The sequence below is a fragment of the Sinocyclocheilus anshuiensis genome, unplaced genomic scaffold, assembly GCF_001515605.1.
Source record: "Sinocyclocheilus anshuiensis isolate Anshui unplaced genomic scaffold, SAMN03320099.WGS_v1.1 scaffold283, whole genome shotgun sequence".
In the NCBI taxonomy this organism is placed as follows: domain Eukaryota; kingdom Metazoa; phylum Chordata; class Actinopteri; order Cypriniformes; family Cyprinidae; genus Sinocyclocheilus; species Sinocyclocheilus anshuiensis.
In genome coordinates this window covers 6,244,516-6,270,673 of record NW_015549605.1, presented here as the reverse complement: position 1 = coordinate 6,270,673, position 26,158 = coordinate 6,244,516, and the positions used below count along the sequence as shown (strand labels likewise).

General features: G+C 35.1%; 3 protein-coding genes across 3 annotated transcripts in view; 2 read left to right on the top strand and 1 right to left on the bottom strand.

Annotated features, from left to right (window-relative positions):
- LOC107658975 (transmembrane 7 superfamily member 3-like) overlaps window positions 1-6,167 on the bottom strand; it is a 13,334-nt gene extending 7,167 nt beyond the window's left edge. Inside the window, exons 1-5 of the mRNA XM_016447723.1 lie at window positions 5,948-6,167; window positions 3,727-3,881; window positions 1,360-1,510; window positions 1,098-1,218; window positions 311-482 (exon numbers count right to left, since the gene is read on the bottom strand). Coding sequence (XP_016303209.1) covers window positions 311-482; window positions 1,098-1,218; window positions 1,360-1,510; window positions 3,727-3,881; window positions 5,948-6,020 — 672 coding nt within the window. The 5' untranslated portion in view covers window positions 6,021-6,167. The remainder of the gene's footprint in view (window positions 1-310; window positions 483-1,097; window positions 1,219-1,359; window positions 1,511-3,726; window positions 3,882-5,947) is intronic.
- Window positions 6,168-10,459, top strand: med21 (mediator complex subunit 21). Its single transcript, XM_016447724.1, has 4 exons — window positions 6,168-6,303; window positions 7,302-7,416; window positions 7,497-7,597; window positions 10,027-10,459. The coding sequence occupies exons 1-4, from the start codon at window positions 6,262-6,264 to the stop codon at window positions 10,204-10,206; spliced, it is 438 nt and encodes a 145-aa protein (XP_016303210.1). The 5' UTR covers window positions 6,168-6,261; the 3' UTR covers window positions 10,207-10,459.
- A 676-nt stretch (window positions 10,460-11,135) lies between these two features.
- Window positions 11,136-26,081, top strand: LOC107658973 (mitochondrial-processing peptidase subunit beta-like). The gene is made up of 14 exons (XM_016447721.1): window positions 11,136-11,182; window positions 18,290-18,385; window positions 18,645-18,761; window positions 20,320-20,406; window positions 20,487-20,616; window positions 20,695-20,893; window positions 21,896-21,975; window positions 22,108-22,214; window positions 23,440-23,583; window positions 23,659-23,819; window positions 23,891-23,976; window positions 24,740-24,828; window positions 25,745-25,820; window positions 25,993-26,081. The coding sequence occupies exons 2-14, from the start codon at window positions 18,305-18,307 to the stop codon at window positions 26,055-26,057; spliced, it is 1,422 nt and encodes a 473-aa protein (XP_016303207.1). The 5' UTR covers window positions 11,136-11,182; window positions 18,290-18,304; the 3' UTR covers window positions 26,058-26,081.
- The last annotated feature ends 77 nt before the right edge of the window (window positions 26,082-26,158 follow it).

The window sequence follows — 26,158 nt, the reverse complement described above, 5'->3', positions numbered from 1 at the left end:
TATATAAAATATATATATATTTTTAATGTATGCATATATATATTTTTTCCATTTATATGTTATATTTTTGGATTGTTTGAGTATATGTATGTTTTATTATGCATATGTTAAGAGAGTTCAGGCGATCTTGAACCGATTTTTTTGGTGCGGATCCGAGTGTGAGTGTGTGTTCATATATGCCTAAACCAACCAAACTAAGGGTGATAACGTGCCAGGTCATGAAACAAACATTGTAAACTCACTAAAAAAGATAACAGCTACAACAGCTAGCAGAAAGTGGTAAGGAAGGACAGAGAGAGATTTCACACACCTTTCTGCTGTTGTCCTGCACGTTCTGCACATTGGCCACTTTCTCCAAACTGCTGATCAGACTCTGCTCCGACAGGTCGCCCTCCGGCAGGAAGTACTGATACACCTCATACACCAATCGCCAACGAGTGCTGGAGCCCATGTCCACGTCACACGCCGGGGGAATCTCCCCTCTGAAAAACATCATCGGATTTAGACTGATCGACTAATGAACATTTGATCTTCCAGGCCAAGAAACACTAAACTGCATTATTTGTGTTGCACATCACAGAAAGCAATATCAGCATCAATTCATTTTAATTGCAGGAGAAAACTGGTTAATTTTGAGCTTTTCTGCACTATGTTCATCTTCTAGGTTTATAATCTTCATTAGGATGTGATGTTTTCCCACATTATAGTTCATCAATGACTCATCAGTGCCTCATAATTATTTAAAGGATGGCGCTTCTTTTAATTATTCATGAAAACACATATTTCCTATGACAGATGCCTCAAACTGTGAGATAAAAATAATAGTGTCTAAAGCTATTATAAAAGCAACCGTGCTTTCATATATACATGTATTCGAATGCAACCGGCTGTGCATTTATTTATTTGTGCATTAAATAATATCTCTGTGTAATTTACTGTGAGCTATGTATAATACATTCGTTCATTCTGTTGCATGTAACGGTAAAATTCAACATGCATTTTTAGAAACATTGGATGCATTTAACTCAATAACCAATGCTGAAATAGGGGGTTTCATGACCCTTTAAAAGTCCATGATTTTATTAAATTCCTCTCACCTTCCATATCCGATGTTAGCAGGTGCAAAGGTAATCATGGTCTCAAACAGGTTGTATTGCAGGTAGATGTTTGGATCAATCTCCAGCGGGAACTCCTGATTACAGGCTCCAGGAACTGGATCTGCGCACACACATTACACATACACACTGAATGTACTGTATTACAGTCAATAGTCTGTTGATAATGAGAGTGTATGTGTTGCTCATTCAAGTAATTTGTGTTGCTCGTGTTGGCATGCAAGTAAAGAGTTCGTTCTCTAACCGGTGCTGGTGTATGGCAGAATCACACCAATTCCTGCTGCGCTGCTCCCGTCGGGGGTCTTCAGGAACCAGGAGACGGTGGTCTGACTCGGTGTCAAGTTGGATAACAGACCAGCATCTGCTGCAGTGACCGAAAAACCATAAAGTGGGATCTGACCAATACACAAAAAACACAACCTATGAATGGACATCTACACATACACACACTCTAGAGGAATAAAGGTCAGGTGGAGAATATTATGCAACAAATACAAGCAAAGTGCAACCATTCAAGCCCTGTCCTACATTCACTTGGTTTTACTTGGATTTACACCAGGCTAGACCGCAACAGTCAGGTTCCTTAAGTAAAAATCAAAAGTACTGATTTTTAAAAATAACTTAAAGATAAATTCAAGACGGGCCTACTGTGAGTTATGAGGTAATTATTTCAACAGAATTCCAGATGAAAACCTACATTATCCATGATTCTGCAGAGAAATCTCCACCAATCAGAGACTAGTATTATTTATATACTACTGCAGTTTTTATTAATAATTTGACTTAGCTTTTATTTTTATACTTTCACTTTTCCTTTTCATTTTTGTTAATTTTTATATGTGCTTGTCATTTTTTTTAACTTTAGTTTTATTAAATATTACTACTTAGATTTGATTTTTTTTTTTTAATTCAGGTTTAGTTTTTATTTATTTCCAGTTAGTTATTTTAGTGCTTGTACTTAAACCACACAACGTAACTGAAATAAGTATTTATTTAAGTTAGCAACATTTTTAACAGTTTCTGCTTTAGTTTTATTTAACAGCCTCTCCATTTTTTAATATCCATGTGAAAAATAAATAGGAAAAATACTACCAGAACCAAGGCCACTGAAAAAGTGGGCAGCACAATTGCACTCTATAGACGCAACATTCGTTTCGAACAGCATTTAATATTGACTTCAACTCTGTGTCTGAACTGGGGTTTGTGTCAGAGCACTACAGCTGCATGACTGCTGACATTATGAACAGAATGCATGGAGGAGTGTGTGTGTGTGTGTGTGGAGATCAGAGCTTGTGATTAGACTCTCACACGATGACTTGCTTGATCAACCCATGGAACTGGGTCAGCTGGGGGTGTGTGCTAGGGATGCACCGAAATGAAAATTCTTGGCTGAAGCCGAAACCGAACAAAATGAAACACTGGTGAAACAATTGTTTTCATCATTGCATAAATTAAATTTGATAAAAAAAATTTAATAAAATCGAAAATGTGCTTTTTACGGTTTTGTCTTGCTTTTCAAAGAAAAAATCAATTACAAAACAACAATTTAAAAATATTTAACACTAAACATTTTTTTACATTCTAGCAGACATTATACCAACAAAGCACAATTTAACTTAAAATTAATAAGTTACTAAAATAATATTTTTTGATGATCAGACCCCCTTCTTGAATCAGGCATGTATTTTTTACTGTAAAATGAAAAGCAGGCTTGCTGAGCAGAAGAGACTTCTTTTAAAACATTAGAAAATATTACAGATCCCAATTTGAACACTATGTGTGTATGTTATAATAAATGTATTAACAGAGCTGTTGTAATTATTATCATTTTTATTGTCTTACTTTTTATTTTATTTGACAGAACAACAGTAAAATTACAATACTAACATTTATGAATGTTGGAGTTCTTGCTTTTTGTCAACTTTTATTTTGGCGGAAACACGCAGGAAGACCTCAGTGCTTCTTTTTGTTGACAACAGCAGATTTATAAATAAGTCTCATTACGAATACGTTGCACGTGTCGCATTGTCACATGCCTTGTAAAAATTCATAAAAATGTGACTGAGCAACTGACGAGTAACCTGGTTCAGCGCAGATTTTCCTTGCGCTTTGGACTTTGAACCCTGGTTAACAAGCAGATTCGCTGCGAGTTCGTGCAGCGCTGTCAGAATACATGGAATGCATGCGTGTATTAGAAAACATAACGTTCTGCAGTTTGTCTTCTTCTCATCGAAGACATGCGATGCAGTACTAAACAGTCTCTCGCTGTCGGTGCTTGTAAGGATTTCTGCGTCTGTCTCAGACAGTTTAAATGCTTCCACACTGCTGACATGTTTGTTGCATAATACTGTAAAGAGTGTGCACCCCTCACTCTGCACTGGTTGCTATTTGATAGCGTCACGTCATTGTTCGGTACAATTTCTTCGGTCTTTTCGCTTATTATTTTTGGCCAAAAGATTTCGGTTGCCAAACATTCGGTGCATCCCTAGTGTGTGTGTGTGTGTGTGTGTGTGTGTGTGTGTGTTTCTTTCTTGTGTATGACAGTGCTGTGTATGCGTGTGAGAGTGCATGCCTGTGCAAACAGCACTGCTGTGTGTGTGTGATCTCTTACCAGTGTATATGAGAGTGTAACATTGCGGTGATGCGTATGAAACTGCAGTGTTAAGAAGGAAACGTCAGCGGGAACCCGGGAAACGACAGCTTGAACCGTCCCGTTCACTGGGACACTCACGTTCTGGAAGGTTCCCAGAGAAAACAGCACACGGTCTGCAAAACACATACAAGAACACAGTTGAATCAATATCTGATTTTTCTTTGCCCTTATTATGATATAATCTCAATGTTTGACCCCAGGAGCTGTTTTCTCAATTTTTTTACAACCATATTTTTTTCTAACCATAAAACTGTCAAGAATATTCTGACAAATATATATATATAAACTGAAAGCATTTAAACTGAAAGCAGGCAGAGACACCAGTGAACACTTCAAATAAGGAAGTGGCTTTTGACAGTTGTGATTTGGTGTGGAAAGATGTTGGCTCATGGTTGCTTTGACTTCCTGCCCGACCATAAAATCTGACATGATAATCAAGTCATCTGATTTCACAATGACTCACACCTGCTGTACATCACAACTACACTGTGTGCAAACCTGCAAGATGATGCCTTTACATGCAGTACACGGATGTAGGAAGGAATGTGTGTCTTTCCATTTTATGGCAACATTTCTAGCAATAAGCTGCAAAGCCACTAAATCAGTGATGGGCAAACTTGGCCCTTCCAGGCCACTTTCCTGCAGAGATTTGATCCAACCCTGATAAAACTCACCTGCCTGTAGCCTTCTAGTAGTCTTGAAGACAATGATTAGCAGGGTTCGGGTGTGTTTGATTAGGGTTGGAGCTAAACTCTGCAGGAAAGTGGCCTGGAAGGGCCAAGTTTGCCCACCCCTGCACTAAATATTTACTTGTTTTTCCTGTAAAACTCATTCTACGTTTTTAAAAATGTTCCATCCCCAGTTAATTTGTTCAAGTTTTGTGGTCTGCAGAGATCTTGAAGACTGAAATCACTTCCCTGCTCTGGAACAATCTGCCTCTCTCTTTCTCCTTCAGGAATGTGGAAATAGTCTCTAAATTGCATCTCATGGATCGTTGCTCTGTTTCACTGTCATCAGTGCATCGTAAGCAGGAATGAGGAGAATTAAAAGAGGGAAAAAAACACTGAATGAAAATACGTCACTGTTACAAAATACCAGAACATTACGAAGAGGCACAAAATTACAACTGACCTATACTAAAAACAATCAGACTCATTTAAATCAACAACATCTTCCCTGACAGGCAGGAGATCATCAAATGCTCCAAACATCAGAAAAAGACAGAAGCGTTGTACTACAGATCTACTGTTTCCTTAACCCTGTAAAGCCTATGGTATCATATTTGATAAATTATATTTAAGGCCTCAAAATTAACAGCATGATCAAAACCTGTTGCACTAAATTCCTTCTGTCTTCTGATTGATAGTTTAAACTTTTTAGCAAGTACAAGGTCTTTTATTATAATTATACAAATGTCCACCTTCAGCTCGTGCTTCACCTGTCTTTTTGCTGTCAAATCTGATTTTTATCAAGTAAACGTAAAAATAACTTTGATATTGTTAGTAATATTTCAAGATGAACACTTACTGGACTGAAGCAGCTTAAGTTTACTTAATTATCCGGACATCTTTTTTAAACATTTTTTAAATCATGTTAAAATCTGAGTCTCAAATATGATCATCAGGCTTTTGAGGAACGTTTATTTGTTCATATCTCAATCAGCATTGTAGTGGATTGCATTATATCTTTAAGCTAAGCATTTAAATGTTATCTTACTAAGACATATTATTGGAATTATTATTGAGTGACAACTGATATTTATATCATTTTATATATCTACTATATTGAGCCATGAAAGCCTGATGTACCAAATATGATGTAAAACACATATGCAAACGTCTTTTATATTTTGTCTAAAGGTTCTGTTGCATTTTATTTTTTGCATTGTTAAGAAAGACCATCACTGGGGTTTAGTGAGCAAATCTGCTCAGCTGATGCTCTCATACACGAGTTTAGTCTAGTTCCTAAAGAATACAGGCAGTAAACAAATGTAAGAGACATAAGAAAACATGAATACACCTCAGACAAACGAAATAGTTATTGCAGTATCATATAGAAATAATAATAGGGTGAATTTAGTGGGAGGTTTACTGTCTCGTAATCCAACCACATGTCATGTTTCATGCCTGCGTTCGCATCAGTGTTGATGAAGATGTTTTGTTTTGTTTTGTTTACTCACTCTCATCCTGGGCGCGCAGGGAACTGACCCACGACAAGACGAGCAAAACCAAACATTCTCTCTTCAGTGGCATTTTCCTGGATCAGTCCAGTCCATAAACACGCTCTAGCAGCAGCGATCAGATTTGAGACTCATGCTGAAGCTTCTCGTTTAGCCTCCGGAAGACTCGCTCCTTGGGTGCGCTGCAATGCAACAACTTTTGAGAGGAACGCAACGCACGTTTTGCCTGTTGTACGCAGGCGCGACTGTATGGCATCACGTGATGACGCTTTGAGCGCGCTCGGCGGAAACGGAAAAGGCCAAGAGGAGCCAACATGGCGGACAGGCTTACGCAGCTTCAGGATGCTGTTAACTCCGTAAGACGCATTTAAATGTTAATTTTATGACTTATAAGCTGCAGAAGAGGTCAGACGTGTGCAAATCATATGTATTCAGTCATGTGTTACATTAAGTCAAATTATTTGTGTAAGAAGTTACATTAATGTACTGTAGTGTAAAAAGGTGTTAGCATAGCATGCAGTTGTGAATAAATAAACAATTAAAGTTTGCGCATTCATTTGTACAGAAAGAAGATAATACTGTATTTAAATAAATATGTTATGTTAAATAGGAAGTTAGAAGTAAGTCAAACTGCTGCTTCAAGAAATTAAAATCGCGGTCAGTACATACTAAAAAATTATATGTAATTTTTTATTTATTTGTGACATACCACAATATTGTGTTATATTATGTAGCCTTGTTTTTACATATTTTATAAATAAATATATATTTTAGGTTTTTTATTTTATTTATGACATGCAACAATATTGTTTTATAAGTGTTCAATTATGTACTCTTGTTTTTACATATTTAAAAAATAAATATGTAAAATAATGTAGTTGTTATTTAAATTTTTGTTGTGACATACCACGGTATTGTTTTATAAGTGTTATATTATGTACTCTTGTTTTTACATAAAAAAATAATTAAAAGAAGTTTGACACATTATTCATAATATTAGAACTGAATTCTGAAAAAACAATCCTCTAAACATGTTTAAAGTGCAAAGACAAGTCCAACAAACAGAATGCAAAGTTGGTTTGTTATAAATAATGTAGTTGTTATTTAAATTTTTGTTGTGACATACCACGGTATTGTTTTATAAGTGTTATATTATGTACTCTTGTTTTTACATAAAAAAATAATTAAAAGAAGTTTGACACATAATATTAGAACTGAATTCTGAAAAAACAATCCTCTAAACATGTTTAAAGTGCAAAGACAAGTCCAACAAACCGAATGCAAAGTTGGTTTGTTATATTGGGTTGCATGCATGCACTGTGTTTGATATATTGCTATGATGGGTGTGTTTTAGCTGGCTGATCAGTTCTGTAATGCGATTGGAGTCCTGCAGCAGTGCGCACCACCTGCCTCTTTCAGCAACATCCAGACTGCCATCAACAAAGACCAGCCCTCCAACCCCACAGAAGGTGCACAGATCTGTACCAAACATCAGTTTACAGCAGCGCTGTGTTGTGTTTGACTGACATGTTTTCATGTGTTATTCTAGAATATGCTCAGCTGTTTGCAGCACTGATCGCAAGAACAGCAAAAGATGTCGACGTGCTGATTGACTCTCTGCCCAGTGAAGAATCTACTGCCGCACTGCAGGTATGTTTATACACAAACAGTGTGACTGGCTGCTTGAAATGTGTATATTTATCCAAGCCAGCTGTATTTTAAAATATGGGTGGCACTTCCGTATTTGTTAAGTGGCACTCAAAAGATCTGAAAGAAATAATTTCAAATAATACGGTTACGCTACAAATTATATTTAACTATATACAAATTATATTTAATTATATTTAATTTCAGCTAGTTGCCTAACTTTAGTGTGCTAAAATAACTATATCTGAAATAAAAATGTATACTATATAGACACATTAAAAACAATACTAATGAAACTAAAAAAACAAATATGACAAATTTGTTGTTCATTTATATTAATATACACTACCGGTCAAAAGTTTGGGATCAGTAAGACTTGTAATGTTTTTTAAAGAAGTCTCTTATGCTCATCAAGGCTGCATTTATTTGATAAAAAAAAAAGTAATCTTGCAAAATGTTATTACAATATAAAATAATGGTTTCTATTTTAATCTACTTTAAAATATAATTTATTTCTATGATGAAAAGCTGAATTTCCATCAGCCAGTCTAAAGTGTCACATGATCCTTCAGAAATCTTATAAATTCTTATGTATGTGTATAGTTATATGAATTTATATAAATTAACTTATTTTAAGTTATTAGAAATTATTAAGTTATTTATTATATTATTATTTATAAATAAAATTATTTTGAAGCGATTAACTGCTCATACCATGAAGCAAATGCAAGCAAATCCACTCAGTGATTTAATAACATAAAAATTATCAGCAGCACTGAATTCGGCGTGTGTGGGTTTTTTTAATCATGGTATACGAATGGGATTTTTACCTCCCATATATCCCTATATTTCAGCATAAGTTATTTATATTGCACTTCTGGCTTTGTGCTTACTGTATTATATGCTATGTGAGTACAGAGCCATTTACAGTTAAAGGGTTAGTTCACCCAAAAATGAAAATTAGCCCATTCAATTGACTTTCCAATGCATTTTTTATCTTTATAAATAGAATGTTAATGTTTAAAAAAAAAATGTTCAATAGATTAATATGCAATGATGATAAAAAAGTGAAAAGTGATTCTTTTAAATACTAAAACCGCCAGTAGGTGGCGGTAAGTCACTGTCTTAATGTGTGAGTCATCGAGTCATTTGTTCATTCAGTAACTAAGCAAGTGGCTGTATTTATAAATGAATCATTGAATCAATGACTTTCGCTAACGATTCGTTCACGAAACACCGCAAAACTCAGCATTTTGTTGGCGTACCTCCTCTGTCGTCTCACGTACCCCAGTTTGGGAACCACTGTTCTACATTAAATATTTAGCTAACAACAGTCTGTTACCTAGCAACAGTGTATGTTAACGTTAGCTCAGTCAACGTAGGCTAACATTAACAGGTGTAGACAGAAAATATGATTATTCTGACCTGAGCTAATTTATTGAATCAACCAACTCGCATCTCCTTTCTTTCTTTCTTTTCATCCATGATGACATCAAAGTCATCTGTTGCTGCTTCTGGCGTTTCATCGCTGACTGTGCCGCAACCGCGATACCTGCTCATTCGAACTTTCATTGAGCTATTTTTAGAGTGTGCACGCAACGTTCCTGGACGCGTGAGTCTGTGCCCTGCTCGGTCCTGCTCCTCCGTGGCGATGACGGCGTGCGGTTAAAAAATCATAACAAACGAATTTGAAAGTGGGGGGTGACACAAACGTGATTTTAAAAAGTGTCCCCAGTGGAAATTACGCCCCTGCTGTGTGGTATCGGGGCATTTTAACGAGTACGAGTACAGGAGCTCAGTATCGGTATCGGTGCATCCCTACTTCCAAGTGTTAGAATGCTAGTAAACGGGTGTTTTTGTCAACAGTCCAAAAGTAGTCAAATAAAGCTCGTGCATCCATAATAAAATGTGCCTCACACAGCTCCGGGGGGTGAATAAAGACCTCCTGTAGCGAATCGATGTGTTTTTGTAAGAAAAATATCAATATTTAAAACGTTATAAACACTTTTAAATGCTCTAATTTAAATTAGATTGTATCATTTCGAAATTCTTTGTTTGGATCATGATTAAAATTCAGTGGTTGCCTCTAATTTTAAATGGAAAGAGCACAGGCAAAGCCTTTGTTTGTTTATATGAAGAGATTTCTTTTCAGTTGTATTATTTATTCATTTGGGATTTTTTTTCAGGTTTTAATTTAGTTTTGTTATTTGACATTTTAATTTCACAAAGAAATGTGCAGAATTTTGTCTGAGAAATAATAAAATGACACCTTTTCATTTATAATTTGTCTTGAATCTTATTTTGTAAAAAAAATCATGAGAAAATTGTATCGTGAAATCAGCATCGCATTGTGAGTTGAGTGAATCATTACATCCCTACAATAAAGCCTAATCTTATACGTTTTCTATTCTGTTATTGAATTTGATTCACAGGCTGCTAGTCTGAGGCAGTTGGAAGAGGAGAACCAGGAAGCTGCGGCGCGTCTGGAGGAAGTAGTTTACAGAGGAGACATGCTGCTGGAGAAGATCCAGTCAGCTCTAGCAGACATCGCCCAATCACAGCTGCGCACACGCAGCGGAGCCCCGAGTCAGTCGACACCGCCAGAGTCATGACAGCGACTGACCCCAACCAAACATGGACTATATCGTCTGTACACAGCAGGGATTTTATACTCATCCTTCATGGATCGCAGGAGATCTTGTGTTAAATGTACAGTTTGTTTCTGGACTGAAGAATGATTCTGATTTCATTCTGTAGGTGCCCACTGTTTCCCATCGCATGTCTTGTTTATATGACCTCTGACGTCGTTTTCAACCTGATAACCGTAAATGTTCAGCATCCATCATTTAATGATGTTTTTTCATGCCAGGATCATGCGGTGTTCATTTTATTTTGAATAAAATGTTATCATTGTGTTTAACAAATAAAAAAAGTACTTGTTATTCTTTGCTAATTGAATTATGAAGGTTGTAATTTGTCTCATGCAATGCCATTGTCAAGAGGCTGTATACTTTTAACAGATTTATACACATAACAGATCTAAAACCTGCTGGTTTTGTTTTTATTTTGTTCCTATCACTTCATTTATCCAACTAAAATGTGAAAACATGAAATGCTGCAATTGAACAAATGCTTTGGTTGGTCTGAAATGTATAAGGAATTATATGCAATCCCAAAAATTGGAAATGTTAAATATTTTGTAAGAAAGGCCAACAAGTACTGTACAAATACTTTTAAATGGTTGCTAAATTAAGTGTTTTTTTTTTTTTACTGTTATATCTTCCTCTCATTATAGCGAATTTAATCTGCAGAAACGGACTTTGATATCACTTCTTAATGGTGATAAAAAACTTTTTTTTATATAAATAGGAGTATTTATAATAATTCACAAGTAAAATTAATATTGTATTTTAATAGTTTTCTTACGCACTGAATTATTTCTGTGCCGCAGCCACGCTGATTAGCGCGTGACGTACACGTTCTTCCATCCAATAAGAACACGTCTTAACGTCAACTAAACAGTATGGCGGCGTTCGTGCAGTTGGGATTTTTTCCTGCAGACTTTTATGAAAACGAGTCATTACCGAGGTAAGAGATTACAGAGTATTATGTATACGATTTAGAAATGTTAAATATTAAGAAACAAGCATTTTAAACATTCAGGCTGGAAAGGCTGCGCTTAGTGAAGCGAACCGAGATCCTAACATGAAATAACTTGTATAACTACTAAAACATTTAACGATGTTTATTCCCAACAAGTCATAGTCATTTAAACATCAGCCAAACATATATCAACCTTTAGAATGCAATAAAAATCGTACATTTGTCTTTTGTAAACATTCAATCAAAATACACATTTGCGTTTGAGTAGTCGTCAAAGTAGAACCACGTGATTTAGTGACAAAATAGACCACTCAGGCTGTCAGTCAGCTGATAAAATATAAAATATAGACGAAGGTCTACTTTTTGTACTGTCTCACAACTGACCAGTATTATTGTTATGTGTACGTTCCCCAAGACGTCCTATTCGGGTGTCCACATCAAATTAAATGTACAGAAGTGATTTCATATGCATAGAAAGGATATTAAATGCAAGTAAAGTGTCTAATTTAGTGTTTCAAATAACTTTTGTCAAAATGCTAAAATAAGGGTGACAATGTTTTATCGTCATCATTCAGTGTAACAGATATATTTATTTAAAAATGAAACAACACTTATTCTGACATGTACTTTTTTTTCTTTTTTTTTATTATTTACTTTTTTTTCAAACAACCTTACACTTCCATCAGATGCACATTACACATTATTCCTATGAATACACCCATACATAAGCACACCTATGTCTACACTCACATTCACATATATGTACATATCTAAATGTGCCCATATATACATGCAGCCCTTTGCATATGTTGTGTACATATTGAGGAGAAAAAAAAAGGGGGGAGAAATAAATACATAAAAATAGAAAAGAAAAGAAAATAAGGGGGGGGAACAAGAAAGAAAACGATGTACATATAGGGAGTGATCTTTCTTTACATCGGAATTTTTATTAGAAAATAAAATCAGGTCTATGAGATGTTGCATATTTGATCCATTTTTCCCAGTGCAAAGCAAATTGTTCCATATTATGATTTACAAATGCTGTTATTTGCTCCATTTTGACATGTACTTTTTAAAATATAAGTGATCATACTAAATTTTATTATTTAAAATGATTAAACGTGGTAAAACCTTGTGGTTTGAAGGATAGTGGCAAAAGATTGGTAAATATTTTAAATTACAGTTAATTAGTAGTTGGGGGCTGCACTGTGATAGAGTATTTAATGTTATGTATAATTATTGTTCTAAATATGCCTGACATTTTATGACATTTTAGTGGGTGTCTTGTGTAAATAATGCTAAAAATGTATGAGGCTAGTAAAAAAAAACAACACAAAAAAAACTGTAGCCTATTTAATGTTTTGATAATTAAAACCCCTTTTCCTCTTTGACATATATACTGGTTTATGCTGGACTTAATTTCATATCCTGTATGTACTGTACTGCCTCAAAGTTAATTTGTTTTATATAAAAATATATAAAATTAGTAGCAGGACCTGTAAGACAGGCAAAATACAGAAAGAGCTCTTCAAACAAAGTTTTGTTTCTACCAGTCCTAAAAAAATATGAGAAAGCTGACAAGAATGACTAAATTGTACACTGACTACAGGCCAGTAACCTTGACATCTTGTGTAATTAAATATTTTCAGAGGTATATGGTGTCCATGTAAAAACAGAAGAAAACTCAGTACTTGACCCATTACAGTTTGCTTATAGGCAGGACCAGATTTAACTTAATTATACTCTATCCTTCTCACACTGTATACTAATGAGTGATCCTCATAACTTTATAGTGAAATTCTTACTAACGCTGCTGTACACAGCTTTTGTATGAAGCATGTATGAAAATACTGATACATTAGTAATTTCTCAGTGGAGACAAGGTTTGTACCTTGGTGTGATTTATGCTGCCTTCACATGCTATCAAACATTTCCTACTTTCCACTTCTGAAGTCATAATTATGAGTTTGCCATGTTCAAGTGTTTTGACCCCGGACCATTTGTCTGAGGCTCTGGATTACAGGAAACTTTTTTGTAAATAATGTTCAGTTTCTTGTGCAAACCGATCATTTTGCTTCATAAGACCTCAATATATATTTAGGAGTCATGGGTATTCATTTTGTGTTCCTTGATATGCTTTTTTGTTGTTTTACTTGCATATTATGAATCATCAAGGACCCCGGTTTCAGCTAAAAATCTTTACTGTCCTACTGAAAAAAAGTCACCTGCATCTTGGATGGCCTGAAGGTGAGTGAATTAAAAGCAGATTTTCATTGGGGTGAGCTGTCCCTTTAAAGTCTAAATGTTCTGAAGATATTCAACCAATATTCAATGAATTTTGAATAAAATGTAGCATTTCATGTGTCGACACTCATATAAACATTACTTGTAATATTGTATAGTCATCTAGAAGTCACCTTGCTGATGATTCTGAAGTTTCAGTCAAATAAATGTGCATAGTGCAACAAACGATTATTTACATGCATATATACATGACTGTAAAGGCATGAAAAAGCAAAGTAGATGTTGTGGGAAAAACTAATAAATCTTGAGTCACTACAGCAATGGTTTCCTCCTTGCCATGTTTAAAGTTTATGGGTTCCCAACTCGGAAACGCAGGTATCAAAATTATCTCTGAGTTTCCCAGTTGTAAATATAACTTGAGAAACCATATTTACTGACTATTTGACTATATATTTACAATAATTCTGATAGAACACGAAGGCAGCATTAAACCACCTTATTTTAAATACAAAAAAGACTGAGGAGATGATTTTAGACCCCAGGTCGTTAGGAGATCACACGCCTGTGCTTATTTATTAAACACCTATAAAGCAGGTGTGTTCCTACAAGCACCTTGGCAGTTACATGGTTAATACACTTATCTGTGGATACAATTTGCTCCTGTGTACAGCAGAGATTGTATTTTCTGCATAGACTTGGTAATTAATATGGAGTGGACTAGAAATGTTATAGAGAGCATTATTGTATATAGTTTTGTAACCTTACAGTTCAAGCAATGCGAAGTCTGGTATAAATATCAATGAAGGCCATAGGGAAAAGGGAACATCAGTCCCTTGAGTCATTATATGAACAGTCGGTTATTAGGGAAATGCATAAAATTCTAGCTGACCCATTCCATTGCATATTGGCCTATTGCACACAGTACGAGTATGAATTGTTGCCCTCTGGAAGACGGTACAGGTTACCAGTATGTCTGTACAATAGTTTAAAAAATATATTTTATGCGTCACTCAAATTAAAAGTTGTTTTATTCATGCAATGGTAAGCATACGGAGCTGTATTTTTATAGGGAGTGTTTTATGTATTATGCATTGTTGTATTTATTGTTTTTGGATCCAATATCTTGTCAATGTAAACACACCTTGAGTCCAAGATTAATTTCTCTTTGGGGATAATAAAGTGCATTTAATTTCATTCAATTTTATTCCCTAAATGTACACTCGAGGTTAAATGACAGTAAATGCTGACTTGAATGTACCTGTCAAAAGTATATTTGCATGATTGTTTTGTATCCATAATGCAAGAAAATAAAGTTTTGGGATACTGCTGGAAAGTGTGAGTTGATGTCATAATCTCCATTGACACTTATCACGTCTGAATAAAAAAACAACTTCTTAAATTGTACTTGAAGTCTTTTATACTTGTATTTAGATTCTAGTTTTCTCATGTTCTTTGTCATGTGTTTGCTGACATGCTGCTTTGATTATTAGCATTTAAAAGATTGACAACACTTTATCTGACATGTTTCAGAACTGTTGATTGTATGCATTTGTGTGTGTACAAAATAAATTGTCATGTGTGACATTTGCGTTCGTGTGTTAAATTTAATGATGACCATGTGGTGACCAAAATATATTTCCAGAAGCCTCAGTGAGTGAACTGGAGCTAAAAAGTATTTAAGCTTTGCATCTACACACACTAGGGCCCGGTTTCACAGACAGGGTTTAGATTAAGCCAGGATTAGGCCATAGATAAATTAGGACATTCAAGTAATTTTTATAAACGTGCTTAGAAAAAAACATTACTGGTGTGCTTTTTGAGAGACTAAACAAAGGCACTGATATATTTTAAGATCAGTCAGTGCAAGTTTCTTTCAGTTGAAACAGCTCAGACTTACATTTGAGTCTAGGACTAGGCTTAAGCCTTGTCTGTGAAACCGGGGGAATGTGTAACAAAGTCATTAGTAATTGCCAAGCTGAAACAAACGGGCAAAGTCTGTTAAGCAATATTAATCCCTCACCTGTCTCAAGTCTTTTGGGTTTTCTGGACCTTACAGGGCTTAAGTCTTCATCCACTCCTTCATGCGAAGGATCCATTGGCTCAGGAGATGCAGATCATTGGCTCAATAGGATTCATCCATGTCCGTTTGTTCCAGTGTCCTTGTTTTTGGAGGAGCTCGGGTCCAATCCTGGGCTGTTCAGGGATTTCTTTCGGATTAAAGAAGATATGCCCCCCAAAAAAAGCAGGGTTGATGTGAATGTGCCAATGGCTCAGGGGTAAGATCACGGCCTTCCATGAGGAGGACCATGGTTCGAATCCCGGCCAGGGCGCTGGAGCAGAGTGCAGCTGACCAGACCAGACTGGAGTCTCCGGACAGAAGATCGAGTCCCAGCAGAAGAGAAGACGAGTGGAGAAGAAGGTGAAAGGAGTGAGTGAGAAGAGCATTGAAATTAAGCAAACAGTTAGATTTGATGCATAAGCCCTACTGGTTTTCTTATCTGATGTCTTCAGATGCTTCTCCCCCAGTTCTGGAGGCCCATCTTCTGCTTAGTCCCAGCAGAAGAGAAGACTGGAGTGGAGAAGAAGGTGAAAGGAGTGAGTGAGAAGAGCATTGAAATTAAGCAAACAGTTAGATTTGATGCATAAGCCCTACTGGTTCTTATCTGATGTCTTCAGATGCTTCTCCCCCAGTTCTGGAGGCCCATCTTCTGCTTCTTGATCCACCTGTCCTCCGTCGAGTGTCCCGATTCCTCTTCAGGACAAACCCATCACTCCTCATGTAGCCCATTGCCACTCGCCACAACCCTGCTTCCAGATTCGAACCAGCATCCTTCCGTTCAGGAAGGATGTGCTCTTACCACTGAGCCACTGGCACTTCCACACTAACATTGCTTTTTTTTGGAGTCTCGTCTTTTTTAATTGGTAAAAACCGATTAAACTTTTGCAGGAGTGAGATTTGAACCCTGGTTTCCCATGCAAAGGTGCACCGCTCAGACCAGTATAGAATATTTCAACCCCAGAAAACCTCCAAGACCACAAGAGACTCTGAACTTCACAAGTGTGAATTGACTGTTCAGTTACTGAGTTTTTAATCCAAAACTACCACATACCTCCAAGAACTCATCCGAGACCAGCTGCTTTGCATCTCGGCTTAGTTTTGTTTACGTTTAATTGTGATACTAACAGCTTATTTAGTATATTGTCCATTGTCTCTCTTTTCTTGATATGAGACACAGGTGTCTCTTATTATGTCTCTTACAAACAGAAACACCCAAAAGAAAGCTAAACTGTCTATTAATGCTTTGAGAAAATACTTGTTGCCTTCCAATTGAGAATCAGAATCAGAAAGAGTTTTATTGCCAAGTCTGTTCACACACACAAGGAATTCATCTTGGTGTCAGGAGCTTGCAGTACAGAAAGTACATACATTTAAAGTGTTTATCGCAACAGTGACAAACTACTGTCACACTGGCATCATTCAGACCTGAAAATGCTTTTAAAAAGTCATAGTAATTTCCACCAGAGACATTCATGTTTGATTATGTAACTTTTATTAAAAGTACAAAACACATTCAAGATTAGAAAGGACATATGCAAGGCAAGTTTACTTATATAGCACATTTCATACACAATGGGAATTTAAAGTGCTTTACATAAACATGATAAAAAAACACAGTAGTCATAAAGACATGATCAACATGCAAGAACATGATAATCATAAAAATGTGCAACATACAATGAAAACAATAACGACTGTAATAAGTATAATGGAACAGTTTCAATGATTGTCAGTGATATTTATGCCAGGTGAATTTTTTTTAAAACTTTTATTCAGAGCTACCATCTGGTGGTCAAATAAGTGAACTTATATTGCTATATTAGTATTATTTATATCCTATTTTGATCACTAAATATTCCATGCATTGCATGGCATGATTTATTTAAAAAATTATAATTATTTATTTTCATTTAGAAAATACATTAAATATTTGAAACACAAAATAAAAAATGTATAAACTACTGACCAGTCATTATTGGATAAAAGAAATAACATTTTAAAACAAGATAAGTTCACTCATATGACCAGCAGATGCAGCTCAGAGTAAGAAATACAATATACACAAATACCCATTAAAACAGATAAAATAACAATAATGAAACATGTCACATTTTTTATTTGAGCAATTTCTGTTTTTTTTTCTTAATTTTAGTAAATTTTTTTATACTATTTGTTTAATTAATTTTTAGCTATTTATTTCCAGTTAGTAATTTTGGTCCTTTAATTTTAAGAGTTGCCAAGGCAACATTTATACAATAGCAGTTCAGCTACTATTTACATAAATGACAAAGATAAAAAAAAATGTGTATGTGTTTTTTTTTTCTTTTACGTACTCGAAGCTGCCATCTGGTGGTCGTATAAGTGAACTTATCTTGTTATTTTAGTATTATTTACGTCCAATAATGATGACTGTTCACTAACGTTTCTAAATATATCTGCCAAATATTCCATGTATTTTCTCAATTAAAATATTAAGTCATAATCTTAGATAAATCTGCACCCTGCACGTTTGCAACAAATCGAATAAATATCACATAAATAATCTGGCGTATGTGTGTTTTTAACTTTGACTCAGAGCTGGTCATATAACTGAACTGAATCATGTAGTTTCACATTTCGCCACAAGACTGCGTAAAAATGAGAAGATCAAGCGGTGGATGAAACCAATTCTTCACGTGACCTAAATTATCATCAAAAAAAAGGATAGTTATTAGTCTGTGCTGCAAGCACGTTGAATAACGCATGACGTAAGCGTTCTTCTGTCCAATCCGAACGCGTCTCTTCAACAGCGTCATCCAAACAGCATGGCGGCGTCCGTGCATCGTTTCGGCGCAGCGGGGAGACACTTTATAAAGAATTTATTGAACATAAGAACCATTAACAGGGTGAGATTACAAACACATCACTAATATCATTTTGAACTGCCAAAATATTGAAAACCATGTCCTGGCAATCATTTAAAACAGTCGGGTTGAGACTGGCGTGGTTGCTGGGTCTCGGTGATGAAAACGTACATGATAATATAACGACTTTGCGAAAACGTTTAATTTTATTAGTACTCAAAATCGTATGTTTACCTATTATATCCTGCTGAGTAAATCATGGCTATGTCGCATGATTTAAAGCGTGTTGTCTGTATTTCAGACCAGATCCACTCAGGCTGTCAGTCAGGTGGTTTTAAATGTACCTGAGACAAAGGTCACGACCCTTGATAACGGGCTCAGGGTGGCATCTGAAGACTCTGGCCTGTCCACGTGCACGGTGAGTTCACCATCAAAATCAGCTTGATTTGTTTGATCTCAGGTGGCTGATGAATCTGAGTACCCAACATTAAAATTAGGGTGACGATTTTATTGGGGTGATTTTTATTTGTTTTTAAATGAAGTCTCAAACTGAAACTTGTGTTGGGGAAGTGTCTCCTTGTGACATTTTTTTGTGGGAGGTTCCCACACGCCCATGTCTGAAATAATGATAACATAATGCATTTATTTTATTGCATATCATAGTAGAGTCACATCTTAATACGCCAAGTGAGTTTTGCCTTTTTGTGCAGAATCAAATGCAAATTAACAACAAATATAGGTGAAATTACAGCTAAGACAACGCATCACAATAAAATGTAATTACACATTTTTACATGGTCTTTGTATCAAAATGTGTTATGCAATGTGTTGATCAACAATTTTACCTCCTTCCCAGTGGTATTTTAGCATTATGTTGTTGTCCTATAGTGTCGTCATATACAGGTAGTAGTTTTGTTAATTTTATTAGTTTGTTAAATATTTCTATTTATGCTTAATTTATTATATTTATTTCCACTTTTATTTTCCATTTTGGTGTTTTAACTTTTAACTTGCTTATCCAAGGCAACATTTCAAATTTTCCTTTAAGTTTTTCATTTAATAATTTTATTTAGGCCTTATTGAATAATTTTTAAATATTAATATTTATGTTTAATTTTTTTAATAAAATTTTATATTACATTTAAAAAAACAAATTTATTGGCAATATTTCTAATTTTACTTTACTTTTCACTTAATTTTATTTCATCCTTATTTAATTAACAAAATATTTTAATAGTTTTAGTTTAGGCTAATCATAATAAACATGCATTTTCATTTATTATTTAATCATTTTATTTAGGCCTTATTGAATAATTTTTAAATATTAATATTTATGTTTAATTTTTTAAATTAAATTTTATATTACATTTTTAAATTGTTATTATTTGTATTTATTGGCAATATTTCTAATTTTACTTTACTTTTCACTTAATTTTATTTCATCCTTATTTAATTAACAAAATATTTTAAGTTTTAGTTTAGGCTAATCATAATAAACATGCATTTTCTTTAGAGCATCTGAATAAAAATTATAGCAGAAATGATAGCTAGATACACTTACATTTTTATTATTTTTATTACAGAATACAACGTGCAGTGAAATGAAAACCTCATTAGCTCCAAACTGTGCATTAAATACAGCTGATACTAACTAATAAAAATAATACATTTACATTTAGTCATTTAGCAGACGCTTTTATCCAAAGCGACATACAAATTAGGACAATAAATATATAAATAAATAATAATAAATGTGAAAATAATAAGTAATGAAAAATCAGTAACAATAATAAACAAAATAGCATTAAAGTAGAATTGGGAAAAAAAGTTCTGTGAGGAAGTAAATGATCACAAAATTTATCCTAAAAATCAAAATATGGAGAATTCAGGTAAACTACACTTTTTCCATTGAGATGACTGGGGGAAAAAATGGCCCCATTTTCCTAAGTTTCCCCTATTCTGATCACATGATGCAGGTTGGTCTATGGATTGATGCCGGAAGCCGGTATGAAAATGAGCGCAATAATGGTACCGCCCACTTCCTGGAGCACATGGCTTTCAAGGTACGAGAAATGAAAAGAAATATGTCTGAATATTAAAACAATTTAGTGTAGGAAGCATCAAATCTGCTGCTGTGTTTCAGGGCACCAGGAAGAGATCGCAGCTGGACCTGGAGCTGGAGATCGAGAACATGGGAGCTCACCTGAACGCGTACACCTCCAGAGAGCAGACGGTGTACTACGCTAAAGCTTTCTCCAAAGATCTGCCCAGAGGTAAATCATCAAACACAAACTCATCATGACTGGCAGAACGGCATTATGGGCGTGCTGTAAATGCGTCTCTGTTGGCAGCGGTGGAAATCCTTGCGGACATCATTCAGAACAGCACGCTGGGAGAGGCCGAGATCGAGCGCGAGCGTGGCGTCATTCTCCGAGAGATGCAGGAAGTGGAGACCAACCTGCAGGAAGTGGTCTTCGATTACCTGCACGCTACAGCCTATCAGGAAACACCTCTCGGGAGAACCATCCTGGGGCCTACGGAGAACATCAAGTACGTGTCACTCGTTTACAGTCCAGCTGTCCTCAGTTAAGACACCAAAGATGAACAGGGATTAATCACAGTACATTAGGACAGTTGTTTTGTATTACAAGTTTTCTGAAATGTTATGTTTAATGATGCTAATGATTCTATCTGAATGTGCACTAATTTGCATACATTTTCAGAACATAAAGGCAGGTTAAAAATTCTTGTTTCATTTTGTTGATGTTTTTTTTTTCTAACTTAAATATTACTATTAAAGTTTATTTTATTATTATTATTTCAAATTAGTAATTTCAGTGCTTTAACTTAAACTTTTGTCTAGTTGCCAAGGTAAGATTTTTAATTTTCAAGTTTTTCATCTAATAATTGTATTTGTATAATTTCAATGAATAAAAATGTTTTTAATAGTTTTAGTGTTAGTATTTTAAGAACAGAGATCTGCTTTTTGTTGACATATTAGCTAAATGTTTTTATGGAGGGGGTTTTCGTGATTTTGTTAATTGTATTATTTTTTGTTTTATTTTAAATATCTCTATCTATCTATCTAATATATTTATTTACTTATTGATTTTTTGTTTTTATTTACTTCGTTAATAATTTTGGTGCTTTACTTAAAAAAAAAAAATTAAAAAAAATAAAAATAACCTAACTGAAATAAGTTTCAATTTGTCATCTAATAATTATATTTTATTTCAGCCTTATTTCAATTAACAAAAATGATAATAACCCTGCTTCTTACATCTGAAAATGCATTTTCATTAGTTCCGCAATACAAGTTTTCTGAAATGTTATGTTTAATTGTACAAAAGAGGCTTTATATTTATAAAATCTACAGATGTATATAGATAAAATGTAATGAACTCTTATATATGTGTATTTTGGATGTTTCCTTTACACTAGTCTGAATGTTATAGAAGCAAAACAGCTACAATTCTCAAAATTGAGGAACGCTTGAAACAAACGAATGTAGTGTCTTGCCTTAAGCTGTTCCTACATTTTGATGTTCTGCAGAACTATAAATCGAGGGGATCTGGTGGAATACATTACGACACACTACAAAGGGCCGCAGATTGTATTAGCTGCAGCCGGAGGTAAAGCAGCAGAAACACAGGAAATCAGCATCACTGAACGTGTTCACATCACTTCCTTTGGTTTAATTGTTTAGATCTGTCACTGGCTCAGTTTGACCATTAATACTCCAGCACTGTTTCTCTGTCGTTCAGGAGTGTCACATAATGAACTTATTGATTTGGCCAAATTTCATTTTGGAAAGCTGCCGACCAGATACAGCGGAGAGGCTTTACAGCCCTGCCATTTCACCGGCAGTGAGGTGAACGGACCATTACACAACACAGTTAGAGTTCATTACACATAGGAATGTTTTGGGTTAATCGAGCTCAAACTCTTGTGACAACCCATCAGTTATGATAGAAAGTACTTTAGATTCATTCCTCTCTTTGTAAAAATCATGTTGACAGTAATGTATTATTGTGAATACAACTTTATGAATCTGAATTTTATTTTCAGCAACTGCTAGAATACATTTACATGATTTAAAGTTCAAAATTATTTTTCTAATACTGTACATTACTGCAGCACCACTTTTCAAAGCAGTTTTAGTTTGTCTCATTAAACCCCGCCTTTCTGAAAAGCCAAGTCTGCTCTGATTGGTCAGCTGGCCCAGTCACTCAAAGTGTGGTAAAGCCAGGTTCAAAATGTGTTTTATTTTGTTTACATTAGAGTTAAAGGATTTTACAGAGGGGATTGTTTTGTTAAATATTAAGTTTATTTTTATTTCAGTTTTAGTGCTTCAACATCTTAAAGCTAATTCAGTTAGTTGCCAATGCAACATTTCTAATTAAGTTTATTTCAGCCTTAATTCAGTTAACAAATATTTTTAATAGTTTTTGTTAATTATGATAATCCTGCTTTCTTACAGCTTGTTGTTGAAAATGCACGTCATTAGAGCAAGTTTTAAGTTTCCTTAAATGTTTTGTTTGAATATACAAACGATTATATAATTATTATATGCACTAATTTGCATACATTTCCAAAACATAAATCTGAACATTGGATAAAACCAGGCTCAAATGATTTTGTTTATTTTATATATTTTTTACAGCGGGAACTCTGTAAAATGTACTTTTAATTTTATTATTTTTAAAAAAATAAGTTTTTTTTAAATGCTACGTCTAAATATATAGAAAACATGATATATTTATTATATGTACTAATGTGCATATATTTCCACTACACAAATCTGAACACTATATAAAACCAGACTCAAATTCTTGTTTTATTTTGTTGCAGAGAGGGAATTGTGTGCTTTTGTCAATTTAGTTAGTTTTTAATTTTTTTTAATTTTATTTTTTTTTACAAATATCACACTTTAAGTTTATTTTCATTAATAAATAGAATTAATGGCAGGACTACAAACGAGGCAGTAGTTTTCTGTTGGAGAAATGAGCTCACTTTAGAGATCACATGCTAAATGAACAGCATAATAAAAGCACTTTAAAAGACTTACCTGGAGTTCTGCTCTCGATTCCTCACAGATCCGTGTGCGAGATGATAAGATGCCTCTGGCTCATATAGCCATCGCAGTGGAGGCCGTCGGCTGGTCGCATCCAGACACCATCCCGCTCATGGTGGCCAACACACTCATCGGGAACTGGGATCGCTCGCTCGGCGGCGGGATGGTAGGAGGCGCTTTCACTAAACCATTACACTAAAAAAGACCCAAAACCCATCTAACCTCACCTGTCTTCTGTCAGAACTTGTCCAGTAAGCTGGCCCAGATGGCGTGTCAGGGGAACCTGTGCCACAGCTTCCAGTCCTTCAACACCTGCTACACCGACACGGGCCTGTGGGGGCTTTACATGGTGTGCGAACCGGGAACCGTCAGTGACATGATGCGCTTCACGCAGCTGGAATGGTGAGAGCTCCACGTTCACTGGGCTTTCTGTCGAAATGAAAGATGAGCAACTAACACCCGGTTTCCTTTAGGATGTCTCTGTGTACGAGCGTGACTGAAAGCGAGGTGAACCGAGCCAAAAACCTGCTGAAGACAAACATGCTGCTTCACCTGGACGGTAAGAGCAGCAGCGTGCAATAAACAGGGTTTATGAAGGCAAATCAGGACCTTTTTAAGACCGATTAATGGAAATGGAAAAGTTTAAGGAGAACAAAATGAGTTGTATTAGCAATTGAAAATACAACTTCCAAGAGATCTCTATTACTTTTTATTTAATTTTAATACAGACATGGCAAACAGAAAAACTAGAATATGGAAATAATGTTTACTGTATCTTCTGATCACACTGCAACAAGTGTTTTTGTCTTGGTTTCTAGTGCAGATGTCAGATGTAAATTCTTAAAGATAAGTGCAAAAATTATATATAAGACGACTTGTTTTATGAGAAATGTATCAAAATGAAGTGAATTTGTCAAAGACAAATATCTGCCAATGGAGTGAGAAAAATAAAAAATTAAGGGAAAACAAGTTTTTATACCCCATTGACACTTATTTTTTGTTTTGTTTTAAGCATAAACTTTTGAAGTTTAGTTAAATTTCTCAAAAAAAAAAAAAACACTTATCTTCATTTTGCATCTCAAATAAATGTATCATCATGAGTTACGGATATTTTGCATTGGAAAACAAGACAAAAATACTGATAAAGATACTTTGTTTGTTTTTTTGTAGTGAATGCAAAATGTAATTTGTAACTTTACAAATGTAAGACTTTTAACTTGAATTTAAGACCTTAATTTGTGGAAGGGTGATTTAAGATGTTTAAGACCCGCAGAAACCCTGAATCTCTTGCATGTTAATGAGGAGTTTTTTGTCTCGTGTAGGATCCACTCCCATCTGTGAGGACATCGGCCGGCAGATGCTGTGTTACAGCCGCAGGATTCCTCTGCACGAGCTGGAGGCCAGAATAGATGTGAGTAACGTACAAGCTGACCTTTGACCTGCCATCTGACCCACATTCAACGGGCGCTCATCTATTGCTTTATTCAGACAGTAACGGTTTCTCATGGGGACGACTGTAGAAATCATTTTACGTAAAGTTCGTGCATGCAACTTTTTTAAGGTGGGCAAGTGAATTCTCTGATCCTGCAAATGTGTTTATGTGGTCGGCCTGTGATCTGTAAACAAAATGTCTGTTTTTGCTTGGACAAATAATTACAACAGTTAATTAATATTTAATTTAACAATAGAAAAATAATATAAACTACTGGAAAATAGGAAAACTGACACGCTTTGGTTTAATGGTCTTGCATTTGCGCTGTCTTCCATTTTCTCTTAAAATGATGGATGTTATTATAAAATATGGAAATTAGCAGAAACAAGTTAATGTAAACTTTTTTTGCACGAGGTGAGAAGTTTCTTATTGCTTGTACAATAATATTTAATTTAACAATAGTAAAATAATATCCTATTTGTATTTAAAAATAGCAAAAAAATATGAAAGTTAGCAGAAATAAGGGAAAAATTCTACTATTGACACGCTATGATTTAAAAGGTTTTCCATCTTGCATTTTCTCTCTCAAAATGATTCATGTCATTTTAAATGTTTTTTTTACATTTACATAAGGTAGATATTTGGCTCAACTACTTTCTTGACTGGTAAAATTAATTTTTGTGCAAGCCCTAATATCAATGTATATGATTATATTTTAAAATTACTGCATACTTTTTATTATTGGGAGGAAAAACACTGACATTCAGGATTCGGACAGCAATAAAAAGCACAGACTCACCCCTGTAAATGTAGAAATGATCTTCTGTCCACATGACAAACTATTAGCGTGTGAACGGGGCTTTAGTCTCAATGCTGCTGCTTCTCCTCCTCTCAGGCCATAGACTCCACAACCATCAAAGACGTGTGTATGAAATACATCTATAATAAAGCTCCTGCTATAGCAGCCGTTGGTGAGTATTCATATTTTCTCAGTAATATCTGCTATTTTCCCAGCTCTGGTCCTGGAGTGTCTTCATAACCAAACACACCTGCCTGAACTCATCACTCCAGGACCTGAAAGAGAGCAGAGCGACGGGAAACGCTGCTTTCAGTGACTGATAAGCAAATACTTGATGTTTGCAGGTCCGATCGAGCAGCTCCCGGACTATAACGGCATCCATGGCGGCATGCATTGGTTTCGGCCGTGAGGAAGTGAAGCAGTACAGCGTCTGCGCATTAACAGTCACAAAAACAAGATAATTTAATGTGTGCGTTTCATGTTTATTTTATTATAAAATAAAGAACACAA